Here is a 21,046-nt window from a genome sequence, read left to right as displayed (position 1 = left end):
CTCTCCTCCCCCCTCCACTTCGGTTTCTTTTTTTTTTCCTTTTTTTGCGGTACGCGGGCCTCTCACTGTTGTGGCCTCTCCCGTTGCGGAGCACAGGCTCCGGACGCACAGGCTCAGCGGCCATGGCTCACGGGCCCAGCCGCTCCGCGGCATGTGGGATCCTCCCAGACAGGGGCACGAACCCGTGTCCCCTGCATCGGCAGGCGGACTCTCAACCACTGCGCCACCAGGGAAGCCCACACTTCTGTTTCTTAAATGCATATTATTCTGCATTTTACCTAAAATCCCAGACATCACTCTACAGTGGAGTATAGAAGTCTTCCTCACTTCTTTTGACTGGTCCACAGAGCTCCATAGTGTGGATGTCACATACTTTATTCTGTCAGTCCCTATTAAGGACATTTTGACTGTTTCTGGTCTTTTGCTGTTAAAAATAGAAGCACTGTACTTTTGGCCTTACACTATAAAATGTGATAAAAATGTAAGATGGTGTTAGTACTGGTGTGTGCAGAGTTTCAATTAAAAACAAAAACAGAAACAAAAAACTCCTGGACAGGAAAGATGAGCAATACCAAAGCAAGTGAGAGAGGCTCTGTTCGCCGCTCTCTCGGTACTGTTAAGAGTTAGGCCAGGATTTAAGCAGGCATCACGCTCAGTAAGTGTTTTGGGGAGGCTAAATTCAGTAACATTCATTCTGTCAACAAACAGGTATCCAGCGCCTCCCTTGTGTTAGGAGCAGCAGAAAGACCTCAGTGTGTGATCCCTCCAATTCTCGAGCTTTTCTTTCTACACCATCAGATTTATTAGGCTTGTCTACTCTAAAACATTGTTGCTTGGGGGTTGAATATTCAGACAGAGTTGGGCTGGAAGATATGAGGCATATGAAGCAGGTTATTATTTATATTGGGGGAAGAAACTGCACACATTGTCTTTTTACCTGAAACCTGCTCTTCTTCCTGTGTCCACATGTCAGAAAATGGCACCGCCATTCTCCCAGGCCAAAACTTAGACACATACCTCAACTTCCTGTTCCCCCCATTCAGTTCTTCATCCAGTCCTTCCAAATAACTCTTAAATTCGTTAGTTTCCCTCTGTTCTCACTGCCACTGCATAATTTTCACCACAGTCATCCCCTGGATTATTACAACGGCCTTCTAAATAGTCACTCCCTGAACCACTCTCCACACCACAGCCAGAATTTTAAAACTACTTATTTAAAAACACTGTGTGTCTCTGAGATAAATCGTACCAGTGTTTTCTTAGGTCAGTCTCCCAAGACAATAGAAATAAAAACAAAACTAAACAAACGGGACCTAATCAAACTTACAAGCTTTTGAACAGCAAAGGAAACCATAAACAAAATGAAAAGACAACCCACAGAATGGGAGAAAATATTTGCAAATGATGGGACCAACAAGGGCTTAATTTCCAAAATACACCAACAGCTCATACAACTCAACAGCAAAAAACCAAACAACCCAATTGAAAACTGGGCAGAAGACCTAAATAGACATTTCTCCAAAGAAGACATACAGATGTCTGATAGACACATGGAAAGATGCTCAACATTGCTAATCATTAGAGAAATGCAAATCAGAGCTACAATGAGGTACCACCTCACACTGGTCAGAATGGCCATCATTAAAAACTGTACAAATAACAAATGCTGGAGAGGGTGTGGAGAAAAGGGAACCCTCTTATACTGTTGGTGGGAATGTAAGTTGGTGAGAAGGTAAGTTGGTGTAGCCACTGTGGAAAACAGTATGGAGGTTCCTCAGAAAACTAAAAATAGAACTATCATATGACCCAGCAATGTCACTCCTGGGCATATATCTGGACAAAACTATAATTCAAAAAGATACATGCAACCCTGTGTTCATCGCAGCACTATTCACAGTAGCCAAGACATGGAAACAACCTAAATGTCCATCAACAGATGAATGGATAAAGAAGATGTGGCACATATATACAATGGAATATTACTCAGCCATAAAAAAAGAATGAAATAATACCATTTGCAACAACATGGATGTACCTAGAGATCATTGTACTAAATGAAGTAAGTCAGAAAAAGGAAGAGAAATACCATATGCTATCACTTATATGTAGAATCTAAAATATGGCACAGATGAACCGACCTACAAAACAGAAAGACAGTCATAGAGAACAGACTTGTGGTTGCCAGGGGAGGGGGGTGGGGGAGGGACTGGGAGTTTGGGGTTAGTAAATACAAACTATTGTATATAAAATGGATAAACAACAAGGTCCTACTGTATAGCCCAGGGAACTATATTCAATATCCTGGGAAAAACCATAATGGAAAAGAATATTAAAAAGAATGTATGTGTATAACTGAGTCACTTTGCTGTACAGCAGAGATGGGCACAACATTGTAAATCAACTATACTTCAATAAAAAATAAATTTAAAAAGACCACTATGTGCCATTCACTGGTCTAAATGCTTTACAAATACATATTAAGTCACTGAATCCTCATAACAACCCTGTGAAGTCGGTATTATTGTCAGCATTTTTAGGGAGGAGGAAACAGGCACAGAAGCAGGATTTGAGCTCAAGCAATCTAGCTTCAAAACGTGTATGCTCTTTGCTGCTGATCTTTTGAACCCTAGGCCTGATTTTGTCACCCTTGCCACAAACTCAAGCATTTCCCCATTGCTCCTAGGGTAAACACAAACTCTGATAGGGTTTCTTAGGCCCCTGAACCTCTCTGGCTTCATTTTGCTCCCCCCGCCCCACCCCCTCACTCCCAGTGGTCCAGCCATAGCAGCTCCCTCCTGTTGCCCAGAGAGTCATGCTTTCTCACTCTCAGGCCTTTGTATAAGCCATTTCCCCTGCCTAGATGCTTCCTAGGAGCATATTTGCCTACTTTTTTTCTCATCCTTTAGGTCTTATTGAGCTGTTCTCCCAGGCAGCTTTCTCTGATCCATACCTAGTATGGACTACGGAACCCAGCTGTGTGCTCTCATTATACCCTGTAACTTTTCTTTATCTTGGCCTTGTCTAATTGCATGTAAATGACTGCCAGTGTGTCCGCTCCCTGAGGGCTGTCCTGGGTTTGTCCATGCCTGGCTCTCAGGGAAAAGGTGCTGGATGAAAGGAGAAAACTTGGAGAGATTAGGCTTTTTGTTCCGAGTTGCACAACTAATGAACTTTAAAGCCAGTGTTTGAACGCAGGTCCTTCTGACACCGGAAATTGTATTATAAACCACACTGTGATATTGTACTTTGGGGTTTTGTTGTTTAAACATTACCCTTGGGATCCCTGGGTCTCTTCAAATTGTAGCTTAACTCTGTGGAAAGGCTGACTTTGCTTAGATTCTCTGTACTCACTGTCTTAAATGCAGTTTAGTCATGTTTGCCAGTGCTGTTTGTACAAATGCTTGTGCTCTCAGATTCTGTCAGGAATCAAGTGTTTCCATCAAAACAAAGAGCTTGGCTCATTCTTTTTAAAGGAATAACCCCCTTCCCTAATATGTATGCTGTAGAGCCCTAGAAATGTCTTTTGAATTATCACTGAAGGGATGGTGCTTGCCTCTGAGTTTACGTAAACTCATAATCAGTGCTATTTTGTTATACAGGTTTCCCCCACTATCTGAAGGTAGAGCAGCGTTCTGATGAAACCTGTCCTAAGCTGAAATGATGTACAGTGAAGAAACAGTTACTTCAGGACACATCTTGCTAACGGATGCACAGAGTAAATCAGGATAAAGCACAGATACTCACAGACATAGTTCAAAGCTATGGCGGCTTGATGCTGAGCTCCCTCCTGGGGAGGGAGCTTCGTGAGGCCACTGTTGCTGCTTGGGGTGCTCACTGCCTCTCTGAAGGCTCGCTGCAACACAAACACTGAAGGCTACTTTTGCTTTTTGCCTTTTTTTTTTTTTTTTTTTTTGGTAAAAGCGAAAATCCTCTTCGGATTTTGGCTAGTGAAAATAGGTACTAGTTGAAGGTCTTTCATAAGAGGAAAGTGCCATACAGTGAACTTTGGAAAAGCAGGGGAAAGCCTAATACAATGGGGAATGGGTGTAGAACAAGGGTATTTTATCCACCTGTGGTTCAAAATTTGTTTTTATTTTTTTAACTTTTTAATTTTTAAAAAAAATTATTTATTTTTGGCTGTGTTGGGTCTTCGTTGCTGTGCGCGGGCTTTCTCTAGTTGTGGTGAGTGGGGGCTACTCTTCGTTGCGGTGCACGGGCTTCTCATTGCAGTGGCTTCTCTTGTTGCGGAGCATGAGCTCTAGGTGCACAGGCTTCAGTAGTTGTGGCACGCGGGCTCAGTAGTTGTGGCTCATGAGCTCTAGAGTGCAGGTTCAGCAGCTGTGGCGCAGACTTTGTTGCTCCGCGGCATGTGGGATCTTCCTGGACCAGGGATCAAACCCGTGTTCCCTGCATTGGCAGGTGGATTCTTAACCACTCTGCCACCAGGGAAGTCCCCAAAATTTGTTTTTTTTTTTTTTTTTTTGCGGTACGCGGGCCTCTCACTGCTGTGGCCTCTCCCGTTGCAGAGCACAGGCTCCGGATGTGCAGGCTCAGCGGCCATGTCTCACGGGCCCAGCCGCTCCGCGGCATGCAGGATCCTCCCAGACCAGGGCATGAACCCATGTCCCCTGCATTGGCAGGTGGACTCCCAACCACTGCACCACCAGGGAAGCCCCCCAAAATTTGTTTTTAAAATTTAAATCTATTCATGACAATTCCTTCTTCCCTCCATCTATAGTGGAATTGAATTAAAGCATTTTCACTAGTGATGGAGAAATAGAATTATATAATAAACTTATATAATCGCAAAAAGCATTTCAGCTTGAAGTATTCAGTGATGATACATTATATTTTTTTCTGTAAAATTACACATGATGTGGTTTTTGTAGATGCCTGCCTGGTTTTGTTAGGCAGTAGTTCTAAAGTGGTTTTTCTGCCTGATACTTCCACTCTTCTTCCCTTCTTAGATGTGTGTATGTGTATAGCAGGGTGCTAATTTCCAGGTAAGTTTCAACCTGTGATTTACTTACTAACTTGCCGGGACAAAAGATTTGTTAGCTAGTCATCTTCTCTATCTTAAACCCTAGACATGTGGTATCCTGCTAGTCTTCTCTGTAACGTGTTACGTCCTGCTTGGTATTAGCACAGTTATCTAAATACATAATTGGTATTTGTAAATTATTTGAAGATGTAAGTAAATATAGAAAAGGACTTTGCAATCTGATTAATAAAGCATCTTTTGATCTCAGATAACTTTCCAGGATTCTGTGTAATTAAAATTTAAGAATGCAAATGTATTACATGAACAGTTAATGTTATGATTAAGTATAAGCACCGCGTGAGCAGGGACTTGTTCACCACTGTGCCTCCAAAGCCTGGAACTGTGCCTGGACACATAGTAGATATTCCATTCTTTAATGATTAAATCTGAATTTACAATGAAGACTGGAAGAATTATAAAGTAGTACTTTATACCTAGATAATGGCACGCTTTTTTTTTTTTTTTTTTTGCGGTATGCAGGCCTCTCACTGTTGTGGCCTCTCCGGTTGTGGAGCACAGGCTCCGGATGCTTAGGCCCAGCGGCCATGGCTCACGGGCCCAGCCGCTCCGCGGCATGTGGGATCTTCCCGGACCAGGGCTCGAACCCGTGTCCCCTGCATCGGCAGGCAGACTCTCAACCACTGTGCCACCAGGGAAGCCCCAATGGCATGCTTTTAACAATCAGATTTTTTCAGTTCTGTAAATTAGGTGCTGGGGGTGCAGGGATGCAGAGATATGATTCAGATCCTCATTCACTTTACTTATTCAACAAATATTTATTGACTCCAGTTACTTTGTACCAAGGCACTGTGCTAGGAGTTGGGAATACAGGAGTGAATAGTCATGGCTCCTGCCCTCATGTTTCTTTTGGTTTGGGAAGAAGGGAGTGGGAGTGGAGGCAAGCTGGAAACTTGGATGCATGAGTTGTAAACCAGTTGATATATTTGGCTGGAAGAATATTTTTGTCGTTTTCTTTTTTTCTGTTGTCACTCTCGATAGTGTCATAGTAATCATTACTCATCTGGTCCCTGTAAGGATTTGAGTTGTTGGCCTTTGGCTTAGAATATGATGGGAAGACTTGACATGCAGATAATGAGATTACAATGTGAAAATTGCTGTCGTAGTCCCCTGTACCGATTGCGGGGAGACTTAGGAAAAGCAACTCCTTAGCTGAGGCGGTGAAGAGTTAGCACCATGGCATGGTTAGAGAGGGCTGGATGGAGGATCCCAGATCCAGGTTCAGATGTGTGTGTGACTTAACTTCTTTGAGCCTCTGGCTATTGATCTGTAAATGAGGGAAGGGTATCCAGGCTGTGCTCCAGTGAGCCTTTGTGGACCTGCTCCCTCCCTGTGAGCCCCCAACAAGGGCATCCTGCTTTTTCTGTTCTGCATTTTGAACTTCTCTGAAAGATTGTGCTTGAACAGTGAGTTCCTTGGCTAAGAAAGTTTGAAAATCTGTGGACTAGGTGATCTCCCAAATTTTTCTAGGCCTAACACCCAATGATTATTACTTTAATATTCCACACATGGTTACTGCTAATATGATAGCCTCCCTCCTCCCACCCCCCAAAAAGCAGCAGCAACTTCTTATCAGGTAAAAATACCTTTTGTTCCTATAAAAGGTCATTTGATTGAGATGAAGGTCACTCAGAGGGTCAGTGATGATCTGAGTTCAAAACCCAAGAGTTTTAGTTCTTTATAAACTACTTTTTTTCTCTCCCCACAGTGGTCCCATATGGCAAAGCCTTAAATGCATCCTTTAAAAGCTTTTTTTGTACCTTCTGAAGGACTTTGGAGAGCTACACACTTTGTTGTTTTAATGTATCTATTTCTTTACATTTCCTCCAAGCTCTCCTCACTATCCAGATATTTATGTAAAAATATAATGGACTTCTTTGAGAGCATCTCTCCTTGCATATTGTTTGTTCCATTTTTTCCCACTTTTCCTTTGCTCATGATAGAATCCAATTATTGTGAAAATAATTGTGACCTCAGTGAGCAACAGGAACTATTTTCACATACCTCTTGCCAGGAATTAGGCCCAAGGGAAGGGAACCCCACAGAAGGAAAAAGGAGACAATAGAAGAAAGACTGCATGAAGAATTCTTTTAACTCTTATTAAGTATGACCTTAAAAATTACTTGATCCCTTTGAGCCTTAGTTTCCTCTTCTGTACAATGAAGATTGTAGTACCTCCTATAGAGGGTTGTTGTGAGGATTAAAAGATGTAAATTAAGTGCTTAACCTGTTGCTTGACCTACGGTAAAGCCCTTCATAAGCTAGATTCTCTCTCTTCTTTCCCTTTTTCCTCTGCTTTTCAATGTACCTTTTCTCTTTAGGAACTTTCCTTCATCCCCTCTTTTCCACAAATATTTATTAAACTCCTACTGATGTATGCCAGGCATTGCTCTCAGTGCTAGGGATACAGCAGTGAATAAAATAAGGTACTCATGGAGCATACATTCCGATATCCCCTCTTCACTAAGATGCAGTTACCACCAGGGACTAGAATACAGAATATATAAAGAACTCTTACAACTCAATAATAAAAAGACAACCCAGTTAAAAAATGGGGAAAAGATTTGAATAACTATTTCTATTGAAATATGAAGGACCAACAAACAAACACATGAAAAGATTCTCAACATCGTTAGTCACCTGGGAAATGGAAATCATAACCACAGTGAGAAAACAGCATACCCAGTAGGATGACTGTAATCTAAAAGACAGAGAGTAACAAGCTGGCAGTGATGTGGAGAAATTGGAATCCTCATACCTTGTTAATGGGAGTATAAAATGGTGCAGCAGTTAGGAAAACAATCTGACAGTTCCTCAAAATGCTGAACATGAGTTACCATATGACCCAGCAATTCTGCTCCTAGATATCTGCCCAAGATAACTGAAAACATATGTCCATATATAAAAACTTGTACCTGGATGTTCATAGCAACATTATTTATAATAGCCAAAAGTGGAAGCAACCCAAGTGTCCCTCAACTGTTAAAGGATAAAATGTGGTATAGCCATAAAATGGAATTATTATTCAGCAATAAAAACGAATGGAGTACTGATACATGATACAGCATGGATGAACCTTGAAAACATTATGCCAAGCAAAAGAAGCCAGTTACAAAAGACCATACCTTGTATGATCTTGTTTATAGTAAATGTCCAAAATAGGCAGATCTACGGAGAGAGAAAGTAGATTCGTGGTTGCCTAGGGCTCGTTGTGGGAGTTGGAGGGCAGGAGGTGGGTGATGGGGAGTTGCTGCTAATAGGTGTGGGGTTTCTTTTGGGATGATGAAAATGTTCTAAAATTATCTTACAGTGGCAGTTGCACAATTCTAAATATACTAAAAACCACTGACTTGTCCACTTTAAATGGGTGAACCTTGTATATAATCTATATCCCAGTACAACTGTTAAAAAATGTAATTAACCCTTCTCTCTTCTAACTTCAACCATTTTGTGGGTCCTTTCTCCTGAGCATGTGATTATGCTGTGGCCTCCCCTCCTAAAACAAAGCAGGACAAAATACACACACCACCGTGGGCCCCCTTGCTGCCACCATTCTTTTTCTTTCCTTCACAGCCAAGACTCCTAAAAGTTAGAAAATAAGTAATTTAGAAATAGTTCATCATAGAAGAGTTAGAAATTAATGGATAAGCAGAAAGAAGAAAAATTTTGGACATTTAACCTCACTGTCCAGAGATAATCATTATTAACATCTTATATAATTTTAGCATTAATTTAAAAAGTTGACACCTTCTGTTTTTATTTTCACAGAGTACTTTTATAAGGAAAAGCTTATGTTAAGTTACTATACTAAGAACACTGGAATTTTTTTTTAAAGAAAAATATCTGAATCTTCTGGAATAATGTTAAGCCTGGTGGGTTTCTATGCATGATTTGATTTTTTTTTAACTTTTCAGAATTGTTTAAATCAAATTTGGGGTCATTAAAACCTAATGCTTTGGAAGCGTTCATGCTCATTAGAGTGTGGATGGAATACGTAAAGCCTTGTTGTATTTTAGGCCATGCTTATTACATGGCTTTTGCCATGATATCACAAGAGGATTTCAGTTTTAAATATTTTAGAGTGTGTTAAAGCCCCATGCCCTATGAAATAACAATTTCATGGATTCCCTTCAGCTTCTGTGGACTGTTCAAAATGTCTGGCTGACGTTGGCTGTGAATTAAGATGTCAGCTGGTAAGATGGATTTCCTGCTTTAGAAATCCTGTTGAGCTAATTTCATTGATCTTTTCTCCTTTTTGCCCATGTGCAGAATTAGACTGGCTGAGCAACCCAAGCTTTTGTGTTGAAACCATAACATCTCTGAGCCAACAAACTGAAGAGGTCACAGCCTTTGTTTCTGAAGAGTCGCTACTGACCAGGTAGTTTTTTTGATAGGTGGATGTTTAGTCTTTGTCAGTGTACCATCTATAGCTTAGTTTGAATGATGCTCCATAGAAAACCCTGTGATAAAAGAGTTAAGTAAAACTCTTCCTTTTACCTGATGTAATGAGGTAATCTTTGACTATTTTCCCTTATCTCACTCTTAACAGATTATCCTTTTTTTTTCCCTTTCCATTGGAGTGACAAGTACCTGACACAGTTACTGCCAGTAATTAGGCCACAAGGGAAATGGCATCATTGTGATTCTTAAGTAACTTTATTAACCTCATTAGTAACCTTTAGAATATTGTAATTCAGATATTTCTTTAGTTGCATAAAGATAGAAGTTGCATGCAAAAATAGAAGGATAGGATAAAACCTCATGAAAACTTTGGGGAAAGCAAAATGGCACGCATCTGTACCCAGCTTGGAAAGAATTTTGTTATAGATCACTGGATTGAGAAATGAGCTCTCTCACAAATATAGGCCAAACGGTCTCATTAATATGATGTACTCTAAAAGTGTAGGAAGCTTTTAGAAATTGAGAATAGTTAATGCATGAGAGGGAGTAATGAGGAAGATCTTGTTATAACTTTAAAAAATAAGGACCAGAGTTAAACCTTTTTTTTTTTTTGGCATTAAGGATATGCTGGCATAATATGTAAGACTGAAAATAAACCTTTTATAGCATTAAAAAAACTGTATTTGATAAAATAACTGATAGATTAATTTAAAAATATATAGCTATGAAAATATAGGTTTACAAGCTTAGAAATCTTAGAAAGATTAGAATTTCTTCGGCTGATGTTATTTTAGGTCCAACTCTTAAATCGTTAAGGTGAGTTGCAATCCAGGAAGGTACTGTATAATGTATGGGCACATAGTAAGTCTGTGTGGGCATTTATAGAATTTCCTTTTGCATATTTGTTTATTTGCATACTTACTTACATATTATTTCCCTAATTCTCTTTTGAAAATAATTCTAATGTTGCTTTTCCCAAACAGGAGTCCTCTGAATTCAGAGCCTTCAGATGAAAGTGACACTAACAAAAAGCCCAAACAAACAAGCAGAAAAAAGAAGAAAGAGAAAAAGAAGAAAAGGAAGCATCAGCACCACAAGAAAACCAAGAGAAAACGTGGGCAGTCAAGTAGCAGTGGATCTGAGTCATATACTGATTCTGAAAAAGACATATCTTCCAGAAGCATCAGAAGCAGTAAAAAGGAATCAGAGAAACCGAAGTAGGTTTTCTATTCTCAGATACCTATGATTTTTCAAATCTTGATTTTTTTCCCCTTGATCGTTGCCACAAGTTAGACATCTGAATGACTGTTTAGCCACTCAATCAAAATGGAGTCAATAAATACCTCAGTAAAGTGGGAAAAAACCGAAAAGAGCTCTATCATTAGGTCAACATAAGAGAAGAGAGCTTTTATTTAAAAAAAAATAGGACCATGATTTTATTTGAGAAATATTATTTAGACACAGTAATGATTGTGTCAAATCTGATTCAGACAAAAAGTCTACAGGATTTCTGAAAGGTGGCAGATGTGCCTTACAGTGGGCATGTGAACCAGGTCACTACTTAGCTTTACACGCTTTTGTAACGAGTAAGAAAAATGTCTTCGTTCTCTTTCTTGATATGTCTTCCTTTCAGTCACTCACATCAGAACCCCTGTGTGCATAACACACACACACACACACACACACACACACACAGGTTAAGGTTAATATAGCACTTAAAAATAATCATTGCTTTTGTCCTTATTTCACATTTGTTTAGAACCACTGTGTTAAAGGTATAGAATGGCTCGTGACCACAGCATTTCCTTTCCTTGGGGGCCTTTTTTCTCCCCGTGTTTCGCTCTGCTGTCTACTCTGAGCATAGTGTTCCAGGTGTTCTACAGGTTGACCCCAGAGCAGGTGCTTTTCCTCTCTGCTTAATCTAACTTCCTCTTACATAGGGAAGCACTTTTCCGATGCGTGAGACAGGTGGTTATGTGGTGAAACTACTTGAATTATTATTCCTCATTTAACTTTTTTTCTTTTCTTTGTTCATGTGGTCTAGAAGAGAGAAAATTTAAGTCCTGTCCAAGGCATACTTGAAAAAATTTAGTGCTGTTAAGACTTTTGTGACTCTTCAGGGATTATTTGCTCTTGTGGTGTGCTTAGAAGTCCCATTGATGTCCGTGAGAGCTCTGGTCAGAATGAGTCTGGAATCCGGCCCGTAGTCTCCAGAGAGGCAGACACCATAGTCTTCCGGGACCCTTTTGTCAGCAGATCAGTGTTGGAGAATGCCGCAGTCCTCTGTGGCTCAGAGGACCCAGATTTATTTAGCCTTCTCTGTGTCTCAGGTGCTATCCCTGTAACCCTAGAGGAGGAAGGAATAAAGGAGTCTAGCAGCAAGGTTTCGAACTTGGCTGAATTTCTGTGGGCGGGAACCACCCCACCTTGCTTGCCTTTGAGTCCCCCCAGCGGTTGGCACTGGGCCTGATGTGGAGTAAATGCTCAAGTACGTTTTTGTTACATGAATGAATGGATGAATATACCATTGATATTGTTGCTTTTTTGGTATGTCTTCAAAGCAAAATACATTAATTGCTGTGTGTTCTGAAGACTCATCTTTAACTGTCTTTTTTTTATGGCTGAGGAAAATGAGTTTTAAAGGATTTCCTGAAACTGTACAGGAACGACCATAAGAACTTGAAAGATAGTTATTTTCAGCCTGTGCTTAACCACATCAGAGGTGATCTTTACAGCCTCTTGATAGTTTTATGATCCAGACAGCATTTTTAAGTCTGTTGATATTTTGTAGAATATCCCCATTAAGATCAGAGTGGATTGTTCTTGTCTTTGTCTTTTACTTTCTCACTACTCACTTCTGCAGTCTGTTCCTGGGGCGGTGACCTGGAAGAATCGTTTGTTTCTGTACAGACAGGGAGTAAGATATTACTGAGTTGTGAGAGTCTTTCCGTGATGTCAGGAAAGTGGCCTGGAGGGAGGGGTGGGTTGCATACCATATGGGACTCTATTTCAGGGTGATCAAGGGACAGCTTCCCCAGAGGTCACAGCTTATAACTGACCTTTGTCTCCTAGGATGAGCTCTTCTTCACCTTCAGAGGGAGGCGCATCCTTCCTCTTACACAGCCTAGACCACAGCCTGCTTCCTGACCGCAGTACCCAGTAGGGGAGGAATGAGGGCTTGTTGCTCCCCAGGGGTGGTCGGCAGCCTGGCCCTTCCCGCCCCCTCTCCGCACTGGCTTTCCATTTCTTTCTGGAGTGCACCGATCTCTTTCTCTTCCTTTGCTGCCCCTTTCAGTTTTTGTCATCAGAAAACCCTCCACAGTTGTTCTGGAGGGGAATGTGTTAAAAATCACCATGTATTTTAACCCGAGATGCATCATTCAACAAATATTTATTGAGTAGCTACTTTGTGTCCCTGAAATACCATTCCCTTGTGTTGCCAGCCAAGAATGATTTAGAAGCCTTTAGAATCTTTATTTCTATCTGGGCAGAGCCAAAAAGCAAAGATGGAACAACACTTAATGGCTGTTTCGACTACTTTGGCACCTTCTTGTGTCAGCAGCATTAATAACTGATTTTCTTTAGAGGAAGAAAGATGTTAGATGCCAGAAAAAAACCTCCCTCTTCTTTGACTCCTAGGGAACTGGTTCCCTTTGTATCTGAAAGTCTGCCAAGTCACAAATTGGTTCAAAGGGATAAATAAGGGTCTTGTCTTATAGTGGACTCTCTGCCCTTTAGATAGAGGTCCGGACGTATAGGCAAAACACCCTACACAGAGCCCAGACTATAAAAACGAGACTTAGACCATACATAAGTAGCACGCAAGACTGAAGCATTCAGAACTGTGGCTTTGTTGCCGTTGTTGTTAAGTTTTTAATTGGAATAAATTATCTGAGCACTTTCAAGAAAGTTAGGCAAAGTTAGGGCAGCCTTATCTTTCTCTCTCTCTCTTTTTTTTTTAGAAAAAACCTTGTTTATAAATATACTTGAAAATCAAGTTATAATCATTTAAATGAATTTTTTTTAAAAAAACACCTGTATCCTTCACTTGTATTTCTGGGATAAGTTGACTTCATTTCTTGGTAAAGGGTCACTTAGTGTTGACAGTTTTTGCTCTGTATTTTAAAACTTTCTCCAGAGTAGGAGTCCTCTTCCCATTTTTATGGCATGTGCACATTTTATGTACTTAGGTGTGCTTGATGCTGTATGGAGTTTGAAGTGTGTAACTTTCACATTTCTGAAACATGAGATATGTAACTGGGAGATTTCTAAGTGCCTCTTCCCTTTTTTTGTTCACCTTCCTTTGTCCCACAGTCAAGAAAATAATGCCACTGCTGATATTGGACGTCACTTTGTTTGGCTTGAGGACATTCAGGCTCTGACGGGAGAAACCTTCAGAACAGATAAGAAGCCGGATCCTGCAAACTGGGAGTATAAGTCTCTTTACCGAGGAGATGTAGCAAGGTATCCATCGTGGTAGCGCTCCCTGGTTTTCCCTGCTGGGAGGGAACTTCCTTCTCCTCTGTGCTCTCTCAGCACTGTCTGTGTCTCTTTGCCTCCCCCCACCCCCCATCGACTCTGTTGACTTTTATCCACTGTTAAGTTGTGTAAGCATATACAATAGAAGGTGAGTAATCTCACATTCTAAAATAAAATTTTAAACCTTGAGATCAGGACCCAGGTCAGATTAATCTTATTTAGCCATGGTGCTTGGCATAGTGTGTTGGCATAGTAGGTGTTCAATGAATATTTGTAGAATGAATGAACCGAAAAATACCTTGAAATAATTGTGACTATCCGTGAACCATTTGGGCTAATCTATATGCCGTTCTTAAAAGTTACAAAAGCCTTTTATTTGTCCACCCCCTGCAACGCACACGTGCCGTTTTAAAAAAATGACATTAAATGGTAATGACCTTTTCAAACTGCTTCCAGCATGCAGATGTCACCAGATAATCGTAAAAATAGGTGATGGTATTTGCTTCAGTAATGAGTTTAAACTTTTCTCCTCTAATCTGTCAATCAAAACTATTGGAATCCTCAATAAACTCTTTAGACACTTACTACTTTGTAAGAACAATAATACACAGTCTCTATTCCCAAACAGCTTATAGGTAATGAAAACTGAAGGTAGAGATCATGGAATATACGGCCAAGAGGAGGCCTTGAAGATCATTATCATTCTTCATGGGCTAATTACTTTTTAAAGTAAATTTTAGTTCCCATTACTTTGCTGCACCTCCACATTTTAGTCATGTTGTCACTCATTGTTGACACTGTAACTCACCACATAAGCAACTCCAACTAAAATTTCCTCTATGATGAGTTTATATCAGTTATTTTTTGGTGCATATTTGTATCTCCATACTGTCTACTAAAACCTCATGGCAGGGAGTAAATGACTATCATATTTAAAGTGTATTTGTGTATTTTTAGAATGATTTTAATGCTCCCTAAAGTCCTGTGCGGTTTTTCATGCCACAGATGTGGGGATACACAGCAAATGCTGGCCTGGCATGAAGTATGTAGCATGATCCTGTGTGTGTTTTCTCACTGATGCTAGCCTGTCTGACCCTCACAGCTGCTCCGTGAGGAGGGGGCACTCTGATTTTACCAACGAGGAAAGGAATCTCAGAGATGAAGTACCTTCTCAAGGTCATACAACCAGGAAGCAGGAGAGTTGGGGTTTAAACCTGTATTTCTCTGACTTCAGATGTTCTTCCACTGTCCACAAAAAGAGGAGACAGGTTGGGTGGTAGGGCATTTTCTAGGCTGGGAAACAGAAGACTCTGGTTCTCATTCTGACTTTGCTGTTGACTAGTAATGTAATCCCAGGCAAGTCTCTTAACCTTTCTGAGCCTCCATTTCTTCAGTTGTAAATTGGGAATTGTAATGCCTGCTGTGCCTTACACTCAAATATCAAAAATATTTGCTATGAAATTAGAAATTGGTGTGCAGATAGAAAGAGTTCTTATTTAGTAATAGATTGAAAAAAGGAAAAAATATGAACAGAGAGTGGCTCTTGAGCCTCTGCTAATGAATGGCCCAGAGCTCAGGAAGAGTAATTAAAGACAACTTTGTTAATCTAAACTGCAAAGAGACTACTACAAAGGGCTTAGGGCATTGGTATGATTTCCTAGTAAATTACTAAAACTTAAGTGAGGCAAGTCTTGCCCAGATTAATAGCGGTACAACTGTTAGTGTCCAGGTCTGAGGAGGTGTTGGTCCCATGGCACTCTGAGCTGCTCAGGGGATGGCGGGAATACTGTGTCAGGTACTGAATTTTCACACTTTTTAAGAGGGATATTGACAAACCAAGAGCATTGAGAGGAAGGTGAGCAGACACTTGGCTAAAGGCCATCGTGTGAGGATGAGGTGAGGGCTTGTGGGTATTTGGCCCCTGTCAGGGATATGGTTATCGTTTTGTAGGCTTTGTTGGACTGTGTTTTGGAAGGTGGGTTGGCAATGTCCTGTGTAACTTGGGAAGCAGAACCAGGACCAGTGAGTGGAAGTTTGGCTCAGCATGAAAGTAATCTAAGAGTGTGAGCATCCCAGCAGTGATGTGGTGTGTTTTGGAGCATTGTGGTAAGCAAGGGTCATCTTCTAAAGTGAGTGTATAACAAGTCAGAATTACCTTTGGAAAATTCCATAGGACTAGTATACTATCTGTCAGTGAAGTTCAGCTAGTTTTTTCTCCATTTTTGGAAGAGATTATCGTTTCTTTGGCTATATACCAAAGAAATAATTGGCTTAAGTTTAGGAGCCAAGTTGTATGAAATAATAATAATTTAAACTTATCTAGTCCTTACTGTATGGTTAAGGACTTTACATATATAATTTAATTTTTTTTCTGTTTAGTTATTTTTGGCTGCGTTGGGTCTTCAGTGCTGCATGTGGGCTTTCTCTAGTTGTGGCGAGCGGGGGCTGCTCTTCGTTGCGGTGCACAGGCTTCTCATTGCGGTGGCTTCTCTTGTTGCAGAGCTCGGGCTCTAGGCGTGCGGGCTTCAGCAGCTGTGGTGCGTGGGCTCAGTAGTTGTGGCTCGCAGGCTCTAGAGCACAGGCTCAGTAGTTGTGGCACACAGGCTTAGTTGCTCCGCAGCATGTGGGATCTAATTCCCTGACCAGGGATTGAACCCATGTCCCCTGCATTGGCAGGCAGATTCTTAACCACTGCGCCACCAGAGAAGTCCCAGGACTTTACATATATAAACTTTTTTGATCATCCTAGCAATTCTCTGACATAAGATACTGTTATTATCCCTGTTTTACAGACAAGGAAACTGAGGCACAGTTTGTTTGTTTGTTTGTTTGTTTTTTAAAACTTGATCATGGTCACCCAGCTAGTAAATGGTGGAGTTGGAATTTGGACCTAGGCAGTCAGACACTCAGAAGGCATGTGTGAATTGAATTCGCCAAAGGAAAGGCAAATTCATGTTGTTCAGTCCAGCTTACTCTGGGGCTCAGACCCACTGAGTGGATTCAGGGCAGAACTGGGTGTTTGATTTAAACATATTCTCTTCCCAAACCCTTTCCCTCTTTCTTTTCTTTTCATTTCTTTCACTCTTTCTTTCTTTCTCTCTCTCTCTCTTTTTTTTGGGGAGGTGACTAAGTACCTATATCTGAATTTATTTAAATTAGATACATGTGATATCATTCACTGAACCTCCAAACAAAGTGAGGGTCCCTACCTCTGGAATTATTCAAGTGAAGACTACCTGATTATTTGATAAGGATTTTATAGGAAAAGTGCCTTTATTTGGGGAACTATTGCATTAATCCTAGGTCCTGTCCAATTATTAAGGTTCTGTGATAAATTGTATAGAACCTAAATATCCAACAGTAGGGAAATGGTTAAATAAATTATGACACACTCTTCCAATGAACCAGTTTGAAGCCAATAAGAATTGTATTTTCTAAAACTAATGGTATGGGGAAATGCTTAAAAGTAGGGAGGAAAGCCTGAAGCTATAATATATCAGCTATTTTTTAAAAGGATGTGTGTATGTATATATATGAATATATGCATATGCACATTATCTGAAAGTTGATACTTAATAATGTAGGCCAGTAGCATTCTTTTTTCTCCTTTATCATTTTCATCAAATTTGTTATAAAAGGAAGCTATTAAAATCAGTTTTACAAAATGCAGTTTTAAAGTCAGAAAACATTTTTTAAGAGATTGAATATCTAAAATATTGTTCATTTTTAGTGAAAATAAAAGAAAATAGTAATTAAGGAAAACAAAACTAGTTTTTAACTTAAAATTTGTTTCTTAGGGGATGAAAGGCTTATATAGAGCTATTTTAGCCTATTTTATCTCATCACCCCTTTGCTAAAGTTGTTTGACTCATAAATGGAAAGGAGAGAGATTATCCAGAGGTAATCCAGGAGGAACTGGGAGAGAGGATAAAGAGAAAGAGTTTGAGAGAAAACTTGTGTGTGCGAGAGAAACTGTTCCCCTAAAGTGGAATCCACCACAGTGGAGCGGTGAGGGAGGCACAGGCAAGCAGAGAGCTTCTCAGGTCTCTGCTGACAGTGAGGAAGGAAAGGAGGTGATGGAGCTGGACCAGGAGGAGGTGGAAGAGAAGCTCTCTGGGAGTTGACAGAAGATGGCAGCACCTCTCTCTTGTTTTTTTCTCTCCACAGCATTTTATTGTGAAAAAATTAAAAAATACAGCCAAAGTCGAAAGAAGTTTACAGTGAGCACTCATATAACCATGCCCTACGTTCTACCATTAATGTTTCTGTGCTTGCCTTGTCACGTACGTGTCCATTTGGCTGTCTACCCACCCATCTTAATTTTTGGATGCGTTTCAAAGTAAATTGCAGAAATCAGTACACTGCCCCCTAAATACTTCAATGTGCATATCATTGGCTAGAGTTCAAGATTTGCTTATTTTTTTCTTTTGATTTAAAATTTACTTACAGTGTAATAATCCACATCTTTATTTGCTGAGTTTTGATAAATGCATATACCTGTGTAACCCAGACACCTATGAAAATAGAGGACATTACTATGACCCCAAGAAGTTTCCCCAGGCTCCTTTCCACTCAGTCCACACCCCACCTCCCTAGAGAAGATTGCCATTCTAATTTTTTTCCACCATCAATTAGTATGGTCTCTTCTAGAATTTCATATAAATGGAATCATATAGTACGTGCTCCATTGTGTCTGGCTCCTTTCACTCGGCATAATGTTTTTGAGTTTCATCCATGCTGTGGCATTTATCGGTAGTTTGTTCCTCTTTCCTGGTGGGAGTACCATACCACAATTTGTTTATCCATTCTTCTGTTGATGGACACCTGGACTTTTTCCAGTGTTTGGCTGTTACGAATAAAGCTGCTGAGAACATTTGTGCACAGCTCTTTGTGTAGACCTGTGGTTTCCTTTTTCTTGGGTAAATACCTAGGAATAGAATTGCTAGGTCATAGGGTAAGGTCTGCGTTTAGTTTTTTTAAGAAACTGGCAGACCTTTTCCCAAAGTGATTGTACCAGTTTACATTCCCACCAACAGCATATGAGAGTCCCGGTTACTCCACAGATCATTTGCCAGCATTTGGTATTGTCAGTCCTTTTAATTTTAGCTGTCTGGTGGGCCTGTGCTGTATCTCACTGTTTTAATTGCTTTTCCTTGATGACTAATGATGTTGACCACTTTATGTGCTTATTGGTCATTCATATCTTTTGTGACATTTCTGTTCAGATCTTTTGCCCATTTTTTAATTGGGTTGTTTGTATAACATACATACAGAAAAGTGTGCACAGTTTTCCTTAGCTTTTGTGCACATATTCAGTAGTCTTGTGTTTAACTCTGGGGACGCCTACATGATCCATAAAAGCATTTCAGAACCCAGCCTCTTTTCCTGTAGAGTAGAAAATAGCCAAATGTAATTTTATTTGACATACTTTGTTTCAGGATTAAAAAAAGAATCTTAGACCTCTCTGTTATCTTAAGCAGGGACACAGGGCAGTACTGAGAAAAAGGGACTGGTCTAGGAGACAGATGACATAGTGTCACCTGAGGTCTCAGCGTCCTCATCTAGGAATGGTGTAAAAGAGGAGATGATTTCCGCCTTGCCTGTCACACATGATTGGGGTGTTCAAATGACACAATGTATGGGACAGTGCTGTACAAAGCTGCAGGAGAATATAAGTTACTAAGATCTGGAAGACAGGCATGATCTTAAATTCATGAGACATAAACAAAGAGTCATGTTAGAGGAATAAGTCAAACAGGCAGAAAAAGTTAGCAGCTAATCCTCGTGCTTCTCCAAATAGAAGCAGTTTGAAGGGAAGGTGAATTTGAATATATGCAGTTAACTTGCAGAACAAGAGTGTGTCTGCTGGGCCTTCAGTCATTTGGATCCAGGGCACATGTTCTCTCAGTAACTTGTTTTCTTTTTCAAATATAAGATACAAGAGGAAAGGAGACTCCTGCCTTGGCATTAACCCTAGGAAGCAGTGTATATCTTGGGAGGGGACTTCCACAGAAAAGAAGCGGTCACACAAGCATGTCGAGCGCTACTTTACAAAGAAGAGCGTGGGATTAATGAACATTGACGGAATTGCCATTAGCAGTAAAACTGAACCTCCCTCATCAGAGTCGATCTCATTTATCCCAGTGAAGGGTGCAGAGGATGTGGTTTCCCCTGTTACAACCTGGTTGAACCCTCTGGGGATTTATGATGAAGCCACCACGCAGTGGTTACAAGGCCGGGGTCCTTCAGAGCAAGAATCCAAGCAGCCAGATTCACAGCCCAACAGAGAGAACGTGCTTCTCAAGGCCAAGGTGGAGGAGTTTAACAGGAGGGTTTGGGAGAATCCTCGGGACATTCAGCTGTGGATGGCATTTGTTGCTTTTCAGGTAAGTATCGCTGTCCCAGTTCTCTTACCTGAGAATGACGGTCATAATTTGGGGCACTGGTTTACTCTGCAGTGATTTTTGAGCTCGTAGGAGGAACCCTGGTGCCGGGCCTCTAAAGATAACTAGAATTCAGCCCTCGCCTTGAGTTTACTCAAAGCCCCGTGAGGGAGGGTAAATGCAATCTGCGGTAATAAACGCTATAACATCTAATTTGGGGATGGAATGAGGGGGTGACTTGCCACTAGGGAGTAAGAAATGGCTTCCAAGGGATGGTGAAACTTGAACAGAATCGTGAAAGAACAGTAGATGCTAACCAGGCAGGGGGAGGCGTTCCTGAAATACAAACAGCACATGCGAAGTGCACAGAACTGCAAAGAGGGGCTGCCCGTGGAATGACGTAGTTAGAGCTGTGTGCTCCCCTTCTGGAACACATGGATTTGTCTTCGTCCCACTTATCTTTTTGAACCACTTATATAATTATCATATTTGTCCTACATTTGGCTGTGTTATTGGTAAAACTGGCTCTTCAGAAAAGGTTTTCAAGACATTGCATGCTAGTTATTGATACATAAATCTAAGTTTAAAATGACAGAGAGTGGATAGGTAAATTAGGTGAACTAAACTCGAGATCAAACATGTCTGAATAACAATTCATTTTGAGAGGTGAGAAACCATTCGGGGCTTGTAAGTCACTCTACAAGCAGCCTTGAAATCCTGAGGG

General features: G+C 40.6%; 1 protein-coding gene across 2 annotated transcripts in view; it reads left to right on the top strand.

The window, feature by feature from the left end:
• The window catches only part of NRDE2 (NRDE-2, necessary for RNA interference, domain containing), a 46,182-nt gene that overhangs the window by 5,135 nt on the left and 20,001 nt on the right, over positions 1-21,046 (top strand). For both annotated transcript variants that reach the window (XM_004262333.4, XM_033418587.2), the window contains exons 2-5: positions 9,329-9,437; positions 10,444-10,677; positions 13,775-13,924; positions 19,875-20,325. In XM_004262333.4, coding sequence (XP_004262381.3) covers positions 9,329-9,437; positions 10,444-10,677; positions 13,775-13,924; positions 19,875-20,325 — 944 coding nt within the window. The remainder of the gene's footprint in view (positions 1-9,328; positions 9,438-10,443; positions 10,678-13,774; positions 13,925-19,874; positions 20,326-21,046) is intronic.

The sequence above is a fragment of the Orcinus orca genome, chromosome 2 (assembly GCF_937001465.1).
Source record: "Orcinus orca chromosome 2, mOrcOrc1.1, whole genome shotgun sequence".
Taxonomy (NCBI): Eukaryota; Metazoa; Chordata; class Mammalia; order Artiodactyla; family Delphinidae; genus Orcinus; species Orcinus orca.
Note: the sequence above shows the minus strand (reverse complement) of the source record. Positions and strands in the feature narration are given on the sequence as shown.